Source organism: Carassius gibelio, chromosome B2 (genome assembly GCF_023724105.1).
Source record: "Carassius gibelio isolate Cgi1373 ecotype wild population from Czech Republic chromosome B2, carGib1.2-hapl.c, whole genome shotgun sequence".
In the NCBI taxonomy this organism is placed as follows: Eukaryota; Metazoa; Chordata; class Actinopteri; order Cypriniformes; family Cyprinidae; genus Carassius; species Carassius gibelio.
Window position 1 is genome coordinate 6048569 of NC_068397.1, and position 11307 is coordinate 6059875.

At 38.7% G+C, this 11307-nt stretch overlaps 1 protein-coding gene across 2 annotated transcripts; it reads right to left on the reverse strand.

The window, feature by feature from the left end:
- Positions 1-577: 577 nt before the first annotated feature.
- zgc:153115 (uncharacterized protein LOC768186 homolog) lies at positions 578-7868 on the reverse strand. Of its 2 annotated transcripts, none has more exons than XM_052548357.1 (3): positions 7748-7868; positions 7037-7673; positions 578-3736 (listed from the first exon to the last, which is right to left on the reverse strand). In XM_052548357.1, the coding sequence occupies exons 2-3, from the start codon at positions 7539-7541 to the stop codon at positions 3453-3455; spliced, it is 789 nt and encodes a 262-aa protein (XP_052404317.1). In that variant the 5' UTR covers positions 7542-7673; positions 7748-7868; the 3' UTR covers positions 578-3452. The 2 variants fall into 2 exon arrangements, with proteins under 2 accessions (XP_052404317.1, XP_052404318.1); XM_052548358.1 differs by having other exon boundaries at positions 7037-7669; positions 7748-7832.
- Between the last annotated feature and the right edge of the window lie 3439 nt (positions 7869-11307).

Consider the following 11307-nt stretch of genomic DNA (forward strand, 5'->3'; position numbering starts at 1 on the left):
ATGATGTATTCATGGAATGTGCTTATATATATATATATATATATATATATATATATATATATATATATAAACTGACCTGTAATAACACGAGTTGAAAAATCTGTAGGCTATATCTTTTCCTAAAAAAATGAATGGATTCTGAACTTTGTTATTATAAAGAAAATGTGACAAAAAACATTTCAGGTCGCTAATTAAATAAGTAAATCTTAAATTCATGCTTGAAAACATGCAGCTCAAATGCAGCTATCATAGTAATGTTACAACAAACCACATACAAAAAAACCCTTTAATTCATTTAATTCAATTATACCAATAATATGTAATGCATGTATAAAATGCCAATATTTAAAAAATGTTGCGTTAAATTAGAATGCATTATTTCAATCATTTAAGTCATAAAAATTGTATGCATAATAACTATAGAAGAATTAGAAAAATGTTTTAGATGAAGTACAGCATGTCAAGACATTCAAATTGAATGACCTTTCTGTGTCCAGTATGCACTTGAGACACGTGATGAGCTCAAGAAAACATTGAAGTATTCTCATATAAAAGTAATAAACACCAAAATACACAATAATTCTTAATCCATTTATTTATTTTAAAAGCACTGGAAGTTTTTTGATGTTTGTTTTTGTTGGAGGCAAACAATGAATCAAATCAAATTATTAGTCAAGTCTCATACCATAAAATAAGCACTGAAAAAAAGGTATTTTAAAGCACACCAAAAAAAAGCATGTAATAAATAGAATTAAATTGCAGAACAATGCAAAACAAAGCCAAAAAAAAAAAAAACGCTTAACATTAGGTCCCGCTCATGAAGGACAGAGGTTTTCAGCATTATGTTTTATCACCTGAGGAGATCGGTTGACTGATATGAGACATGGCTGTAGACTGAGGCCTCAGGAGATCTCATTAGACATCCTTTAGTGTGATCACTATAGACTATCCGCCAATCAGTGCATAATCTTTTAGTGTGATGGACAAGATCTAGATTGTACGCCAAGCAACAAAGCAGTTCTCAAAATAAAAATTAATTACTCTACATTTCCTCAATCTAGCATCATGATTAAAAGCAGCCGCGCCGCAGAGATCGGATGCCTCAAACACAGCAAATGATGCAGCATTTTCCCAAAGGAACTATAGAATACGCATTTTCTCCGCTATGCGATTGCCAAGTTATCCTAAACTATCTAGAGAGCTATGTTTTGCATACTATATATAGACATCTAAAGTATGTAAACCAATACAAAGCATAAGAAACAAGACGTTCCAGTACATCAAACCAAATACAAAAGATAACAACTGAAATCAAAGACCACAAAACACAAACAAATAGAAAATAAAATAAAATCAGACTTGATCCAGTGGTTTGTGATGGCTGTCCAGAGTACTAGCTGCAAATGTGTCGAGTAAAATGGGAGGGATATCAAATGCAAAGTTGAATCCAGCCTGCTAAAAGAGGGCATTGTGAGGCAAAATCAAAAGACGCGATCACAAAGGTCTCAGTCTGTCGAGAATACGCACAAAGCCCACCGCAGCCTAACACAGTGTAGCATTGATGCCGTCAATGGTCAACAGATCCACAGACGACCTGCTACAGGAAAACAACTACGCAAAGATGACAAAAAATCCCGGCCCGACACACAAGAATTCATATAATTAGCTACAGAACAAACAGAGTCTTATATACTATTCAGGTTTGATTTGTTATTGTGGTTGAGAACTTATAAGTTGTCTTCACACTTCAGGTTACTGCCAGCAGTTACTTAAAGTGCTCTGAATATTGCATGATTAGAAAATGGTGCGGCAAACCAGTAAAACAGCTGTAGTTTTGAGACCAGACGAACTGTGCAGTCAGACCTTTTGTATCCGTTACACTCCAAATGTAAAGCAAAATACAAACGCAAGTGAAAAGTTCACAAAAATCAAGTCCATTTTCCTCACACAAAGGTGCACATTTAGACGAATGTATTGATTTATTGTGCCAGGTCTCTATCCCCTTCCACAGTGTTCGTTTAGTTGAGCACTATGCAGTAGCATCTATACAGTGAAACCCATTACACTAGCAGACGACTAGCATCGTTGACAATACCAGTAAGAGAAAAGTGCAATATTGCATGTGTATTTCTTTAGTCGAGAAGAATGACGCCTGACGGCATACCTGTAGAAAATATCCGACCGTAAACAATGGTGCAAAACAAGTCAAAAGGTTTTAAGGCTTTCTGAGTTTCCTGATGTGTTTTTTTGTTCTCTGAGATAGTTTGTAAGAGGTCCGCAGGAGGGACAGTTTTGGAGAGAGATCGTTTCACGGGCTCTCCCGCGTGAATACACACACACACACACACAAACGCGACGCGCAAACTTTCGCACACAAGCAGCACTATTCTATTCAAGCGTGTACGGTCACCCCTATTATAAGGTGTATTACTTCTAGTAGTTCATATAATAACATCTTTACCATTGAAGCTGCAAGCATAGATATTTATCTACACGTATCCACATTTCTATTAAACACATTGCTACATGTACCAACATGTGACATTGCATGGACAAACAAAATAATGGAAAATAATAATTATAATAATAAATGCATGGTCTAATAATGTTAATTAATAAAAAACAAACTACTATTTCTGTTGCCATGCTGATACTACTAATAGAAAACAAAAGTAAATTAAGATGACAATAACTTATTACAGCTCCAGTAGGGAAAGCTATGTGGAAATGCGGCATTACAGGCAGTGTTTCTACCCAAAAGAAACGCACTGGCCATTTCGGTTCAATCGTTGTTTGGTTTCAACGGGTGTCAAGAATCAAATTCATGAGTAACGCACAAATACTTTTTTACGATAACCTGCAACTGAATCTGGTTATTGTGTCATACAGCATGTGTGGACAAGCAAAACCAGACAGGGTTAGCCGTTCTGGCTATACAAAAAGCCTTGACAAAGAAGGAACCACTGTAAAAAAGACTAAGATCAAGTAAACTTTCCTTTTAACTGTGACGCATCCTTCAGGAGTTTCTAAAACATGGCTGACAAGTGATACACCAAAATGGCCGATGGAAAATATTGTGCTACTGCTGGTGGCCATTTTCTCTGCATGCATCCGAAATAGTGTTTTACGGTATTTCAGACGAATCTATTCCACCCAAAGCAAACAATTTAAGAGCAATGTTGCATTCGGCATCACTTGTCGGTCATGTGATCAATTAATCACGTGACTCGGGAATGTGCTTGAGCGTTTGTGTCTCCTTCGCCCATTTTGGTCATGACTGGTTGGGCGAAGGGGTTTGGAGGAAGACATGGTGAAGTTCTGCATTTTTGGCCTGTGGAAGTGAGGACTGAGCTTAAAAGGATCCCAGCATGCATGGCGATCGAGTCAAGCTGCGGTGTCTGACAGAGACGGTGGTCACAGTGCAGAAGGCAGGGGTCCTGGTGAGGGGGCGTCTACATGGCAGTGCTGGCGTACTCTGAGGAGGTGGTGGAGGCAGTGGTGGACTGGGTCAAAGCGGATCCCTGAGCCGAACCTTTGCGGTTGATCATAGAGGGGTGGAAGTTGGGGTGCCGGCGGGCGTGCTTGATGAGGTGGTCGCTGCGCATGAAGCGCTTGTCGCAGAGTGGGCACAGAAAGCGTTTCTCGCCGGTGTGGGTACGCAGATGTCGGGCCAACTCATCAGAACGGGCAAACTTCTTTTCGCATTCGGGCCAGGTGCATGGAAAGGGCCTCTCACCTAGACAGAAAACATGAGTGATCCAAAACTCATTAGTAGTGATAGGAGAAACTAACCTTTTTAAAGATTTGAATCAATTGAACCCATTGTTTGATAAAATGATTCAGTGTTTCGAAGCGCTGAAAACACCACACGCTGATGATGCCTGCTGGTCATAACAGCGTAAATTAGGGATGTAACAATATTATCAATATTGTGATATTGCAACAGCAAAACTGACTCTATATTATCATGGTCACGAGGATATGAAAAAGTGTAGTTCTTAAAATATATTTAAACTTCTTATTCTAACACAAAAGGTCTTTACAGTTGTGTTTTTGGCCATTATGCTTTAGCACAGTATCTGTCAAATGAACTAAAACTGAAGGCACAATCAGAATTAATCCCTTCATAAAGCATGCTTTCACTGCACGTTACAAAGTGAAATATTGTATCGTGAGATTTTGACATCATTACACTTATAGAAAACTCATGCCAAATGAGCATAAAAACAACTTTAATAGTTTCAAAGAGATCGCCCCCGGCGGTGATCAATTGAAATGTAAAAAAAAGTTTTTGAGGTATGGCGACATGAAGTACTTCTAATAAATACAAATTACATAAATGTCAATGTACTATTAATTTAAATAAAATAATGGGCCATAAGTGCTTAACGGAGCTATATTGGTCCTTTGCAATGTTTAATATGACAATATGACATTTTTGTCTTTTGTCTGTAATCACAAGTTAGATTAAATGTTGCCTCTCGTGCACTTAATACCCATAAACAACCATGTACAAACCACATGTGGGAATAATTCAACTCAATTATAATGCTGGTGCCTCAACTTGCCTTTATCTTATTCAAACTTATTTTGGTGCTAAAGGGATGTGCGATGACTGGTGGGTAAATTTCCCTCTCCATTTCCTGTGAAATGATGCATTAGTGTGCCCTCCTTCCCTGCCCTCTAGAGCAACATGCTGTTCTTTCATCCCTCTGCGGTGGTTTCCCGTATCTCCGTAAAATACGCAGGGACATGTCCCCCCCCCCCGTCCCCCCCGACATTTAATAAAACCAAAAATCTTCCCCTGCCCTTTTTTCTGCCGAACGACAAGCATAACCATTAACTGAGGAAATGTGGAGACAATAAACGATTCTGACAATATATGGTTTGTGTGTGTTTCTCCAAGTCTTCTCCAGGTAATAAATTATTAATTTACATGGCATTTATTACAGATGCACCGACTGTTTTGTGTGCTTTGCATACCACGTAGAAACCCTGCTACTAGTTTGGTTTCATATTTAAAGCTATCACTGCATTTTCACCAACATTTCTTATTTGTATGTTTAAAAAATATTTTAAAAATTAATCTCATAAAATGCTTTATGCATTAAAATTTTTGCAGTGTATATACATTTATAGCACCTAAACTTCATCAAACAGTCTGTGCGAATACATCTAATGCCACTTCAGATGCAGCTTCTGTGTTTCCTTGCAGTGGAAAGATGCAGTTTGTTGAAACTGATGTCATTTGAACGGCAAAAGCTCAACAGTTTATTTTTATTCTAACTAAATTAATTGCAACAACATTAGGAATTTGACATGAAAGATGACATTTAATAAGGTTAGTCAAAAAAATTATAATTTAAGTTACATAGTGGGACAGCATACAGCAACTCCTTTTCAATTAATTACTCTACCTCTTTTCAGAAATAGGAATCAGCCAAAAAAAATTGCAATCGTGTCATCTCTCTGTATTTGTCCGTTTCATTAATAGCTATTATTTTGTATTTTATAATATTGTAAAGCAATAAAATATGGCCTTAAAAACGTATACAAAAAAACATAAAATGTACTTCCATTCTTTGTTGGAGGCATACCTTGTGTTAATGTGCATATTAACTTGTAGAGTTGTGGCTTGTAGTAGGCTCTTGTGAGACACAGACAGCACCTTCTCATCACATTGGAATCTCACTTAAAATGGCAGATTAACTTAAGTGGACTTCACAGGGTGCACCTAGTGTTTCTTTAGTGTACTAGCCTTTAATTTGTCCTGTACTAGATTATGTATTCTGTATGAACTACCGCACTAGTGTTTAGCAGGTTAGTTGCCACTGTACTAAATCATTACTAGTATACTTTACTGAAGATTTCTTATTTGTTAGTGTAGTTTAAGTAACTCACTGTACTAGTTTTACTTGCCTTAAGCTTCTGCAGTCGTGTCCGTTAAAAGCCATCCCCTTAGACATCAATTCACGAACAAAACCAATTGCTAATAGACTATTTGTTAATACCTCATAAAGAGAGGGCAGGTGTGTGGCTTAAATAGCTCTTTTAGCTTTAGTCAAATAACAGAAAGTGCATTTAAATGAGAACCTGCACGCAAGCGGGCGCGCACACGAGCCGACTGTGCTCGAGCTCAGTTCATATGCAAATATATGAGGCTCGTCACTACACTAGGCTACTATACTCGGTCCTCCCTCACGCGCTCCTTCCTTTGTTCATAAACTTTCTTTGTTAGGAGGCCACATTTGGAAGTTTTCCACTCTTTTGTTCAACTAACGAGTAGTGATTTAAATTATCATCCACAAATTCACGTTTAATATCTCTTTTCAGAGCCGCTGGTTGGAGTTGACAGAAGGAGCCCCTGACAACAGTCAACAAACAAACGGCGGATAATTAAAAGTTACAGTAACCGAGAACTATAATAAAACACAGCCGATGGTTAAACTGCTTATCCAACAGGGACATTTAAAACCAATACAGGCAACATGAGCAGTTTATAAAACTATAATTTCATACTGTCTGTATTTATACAGTACGCATACTCGAATAAATGTGACCATGGACCACAAAACCAGCCATAAGATTTGTATTTATTTTTTTAATGAAATCGAGATTTATGCATAATCTGATAGCTGAACAAATAAGCATTCCACTGAAGTATGGTTTGTTCGGATATCAGAGATACAGATATTTATAAATCTGGAATCAGGGTGAAAAAAAAAATCTAATTATTGAGAAAATCGCCTATAAAGTTGTAAAAATGAAGGTATTAGCAATGCATATTACGAATCAAAAATGAAGTTTTTATATTTTTACTGTAAAAATGTGCAAAATATCTACATTAAACATGATCTGTACTAAATGTCCTACTGATTTTCGCATCAAGTAAAAGTCCATAATTTTGACCGAAACGATGTTGGCTATTGCTACTAGTGACTGGTTTTGTGCTCCAGGGTCACAGATACATAGATAAACGGATACAAATCATCACCGCAGCATTAGCGAGCATCCCGTCCCATGTGCTCCAGCTCACCTGTGTGGGTCCTGATGTGCGCCTTCAGGTGGGACGATTTGCCGTACACCCGGTCACACCCGTCGAAGGTACAGGGGTGACGCTTGGTGGGGGACCGGGGGGCGCCCCCTCCTCCCCAGATCTGCTGAGGGGTGTTATTGTACTGTCCCGGGACAGGGGTGGCAGAGGGGGTCATGGTCGGCGTTGGGGTGGTGGAGTCAGACAACGTGGTGTAGCCGCTCTCTCCGCACGACGAGTTGCTGCTCTCGGAGTAGGCCGACATGGGACGAAACTTGCCGTGCAGGTCGGTGAGGATCTCCGCCACCGTCATCATGTTGGCCCCTTCTAACCGGAGCGTCTCCCGAACCTCCCTGTCCTCGCTCGACCCGTCGGGCTCCCCGGCAGGAAGGCCCTGAGGAGGGGCCTGAGCCGCAGCAGACACCGGGGTGGGTCGATGGAGGACGGGGCCGCTGGATATCGACACTAGACACTCGGCGGCCAGATAATCCGAGTAGGCGAACGACATTTTATGTGCGACTGCGTTTAACGACAAAGCAAAAGTTACGACGGAGAGCCGTTTCCTGAGTGCGTCCGTTTCTTCTCCAGAGACTTTCAACTCGTTGCTTTATTCTCATCAGCAGCAGCCTCTGCTATCTATCTATAGTGAATACAAACAAAACAAATGAAATAAACGATAAAAATATCCAAAAAGAAGGAAAAATAATACGGTACCGGCGTGTCTGCGTTTCAAACTCCAACGTGGTGTCCTACATTGCCCCTCGTTTCATTGTGTCTGCTGCTAGAAGCCGACACCACGCCCCCGGTAGTGAGTTCAGTAACCCTACTACGAAGAAGGCTTGGTTCATGAATATTAATTATGTAACGCGCCGCTCTCCACGGATTGGCTGAAAGGCAGACTTGAGTAAGTAAGGCGGTGCTCAGCAGGCGATTAAACGAATCACGTCGGACTCATGAATATTAATTGGAATGCGTGACAGGACGCTCTATGAAGGTTACCAAGCAACTTGAGCGTGACTTAATTGATATTCACACACTAAAATTTGCCGTAGTAGGATTCGTAGTCGCCAGCATGCAAAAGGCTTGTTCGACTTCATGCAGTTTTGCGCAAACCGATCGTCGGCTGACTTGAAGCAGTGCATGCCGGTTAGAAATTTTGTCCGACTTGATACAGCGCTGACGCCACGTGACTGTGACGTGTGCCGTCAAAGTACCACGAGAGCGATTCGAGAGTAGCCGGAGAACTCAGCCAGCGCAGCTTCTGAAGAGCGGCTGCACAGGTTCTGATGACGACACAACTGATCCACGATTGGCTGGATTCACTGAGGACACCGATGACGTGCGTTTCAAGTTTATTGCGAGTCGGCTTCAGTTTCAGAAATTCTCATATGGACTTTTAAAACAGTTCAATACGTTTTTAAGTCGTCTTCATCTTATAAATCATATTTATTAAATATTGTTTTACTGTATTTACTTTATTGTTAATATAAAGTTTGTGTATGTTTATTTTGCATGACTTTCTTTTTTATACAGACCTTTTACAGTATTCAGCAGCATAACCTATTCAAATGAGCATTTTTAAGAACTAAAATGTTAATCTAAAAAGCATACAATCTAATGTGGTCATAAATGTATGCTCCTATACAAATGATACATAATACATTATGTTCCTCCATTTGTTTGGTTTCTTCATATTCTCTAGTTTATTTTGCTGTGTTTATACTTCACCTGCATGTGGTTAGCAAACTGCTAACAACTTGCTGTAACTTCAACTTAACAACTTGACAACATTCTGTTCACTTTCAAATAGTTGGTCTAAATCACAATATAAATCCAACAGAATTGTGCTTTTCTGTATATGAAAATCAGTGGTGTTATGTTTAAAATGTTAAAAAGCTCAGCAGGAGGGCACTGTAAATCTTGTTGCTGAAACCTTCTTAAAAAACACATACCCACCAGGGAATTTTTTTATAGGTTACTTTTATCATTTTGTATGAGCAGAAACACCCATGTCATACTGATAAAGTATATATCCAATATGGTATCTTGTTTCGGAAGGCACCCTTCCAAAACACCACTTTATTTTTTTTTTTTTTTCTTTTTCTTTTTCCAAAACACCACTTATACACACATTTAAACGCGATTAAGTAAGCAATCGCCACGTGATCTGCCATGACTGACGTAATTGCAGCAAACTACGGGAGCCACAACGTGTCCGGCTTCATATCTCCGTTTGCAGCTCCTCCCCACCTGCACGCGGCTACTCTCGCCGATCGGTTGCATCCAGCCGCAGTCGATGTCGAACACACCTAAAGAGAAACACGCACCAAGTCACGTGGTGAACTGACGCGCGATACGGGCGTGGACCAAAGAGACCATTTAATAGTAACGTAAGCAAAATGATTCTGTGAAAAAAAATAAAAAAAATAAAAACATCCTTCTAATCAGTACAGTTTACTTCAAATAATGACCTTTGTGGAGTGAAAGATACGACGGGAATAATAACATAACGACTTGAATAACGAAATGAATTATTATCAGTTGGTGATGAAGAGGCGGCGTCCTGTTTATACGTTCATAGGAAGCTAATCTACAAGACAAGACAGTTTACAGTGTGAACCTAGCAGTGCTTAGTTCATGGAATTCAAAGTTTGGTCTGTTTGTTGTTATTTCTTTTCAGTTTACAAACTAAATGTGGGGTCTCATTTAGACTTATGCTATTCATCTCTCATGAAATCCTCACTTTTCTGCAGTTTCCAAACAACCTTCTATATACTAGTGCACAATAAACTCCTCAGTAGACAGGACCAAGATCATCAATACAGGCCTTCAGTTGTTCCTCCAAAAGACCAGATGGAGTCTGACATCGGAGTATTCAGTATTGGGAACGCTACTTTGGAAATGTCATGGGTTACAGATTACAAGTTACCCTATTTAAAATGTAACAAGTACTGTACTACTATTTCAGTTACTTTATTAATGTATTACTTTTTTAATTTCTAGCAAATATTTTCAACTGTTAATCATTTTCAAACATTAAAAGCAGGCGTGGTTAACCTTACAGTAGTACTCAACTCATGTCAGACTCAAAATCAAATTATAATACTTTTTTTTTTTAAATCACGAAAATCTGACTGACATAAAAAAAAGATCTTTCTGAGGTTAAATGCATATTTAAATTCATATCAAGAAACCATTTATTGCATGAAAGGAAACACTGGCATGGGGGCAGTTAATATATTATTATTATTTTTTTTAAATAAAGCATATACATAAATCCAAATAGTAAATGAAACAGTTATCAAATAAACACATGTCCTCTTCTGTGTCCTAAACTCCTAAAACATTGGTATTTTAGAGCAGTCAATGGAATTTGGGAAAGAAATCAGTCATATCTGTATGTCTGTGAAAATACAGTCACTAGAGATAAAGCAGGGTGCTGGGAATCATACATGATGGACTCCTCCCATTTTTGTCCAATGTCTTACTTGAAGGTTTAGTGGAAATGTGGAGATAATAGAATAGAGTATTAGTAGGTCAGTGAATATAAAGGCTGCATAGTTCCTTTATGCAGTGTGCTGTGTGTGTTATGTATGGTGCATAAGACACCATGAATACCACACACACAAACACACATACATTTTGGGTTTACAATATTGGAAACAATTACAAAACAAAATTCTCTTAAAGTTATAATATTTGCAACTTTGCTGCAGCTTTTAAGTTGATGATATTTTGTTTTGGGAATGTCTAGGGAACAAGGAAAATAATTAAGCAAATTACTTTTGTTTTATGCCCTGGCCTCCTTAACTGTACATCTGGCCCAGCAGATGGTGCCACTAAAATAGACTGAGAGTGCAGACAAGCCTAAATTGTGTTATACAGTACATTGAACTTGTGTCTAATGTATAGACACCACCTAAACTTCTTACTATCACTCATTCTCTGACATTTAACCCTGTGAAACTTGACATATGAAATATTATTCAGAAAAATCTACTTTAAAAAAGTTTCCAACACAGTGAGGACGTTGTGTGCTCATCTCGCAGATCAACAACAGGTCAGGCACGCCTTTTCTTTCAGTCGAGATGGTCGGTTCCACTCACTTTTCTTCATCACCATTATCAATCAGAGCTTCTCCTTAAGCTGGTGCTTCAGTTGAGAAGACCTGTGGCAGGAAGCCTCATTCAAATGTCAAGACAACTGGTTGGTCTTTCAACAATTAATACGTACATTAAAAATAATGGAATTCAGACATTCATTTTTTTTTTTTT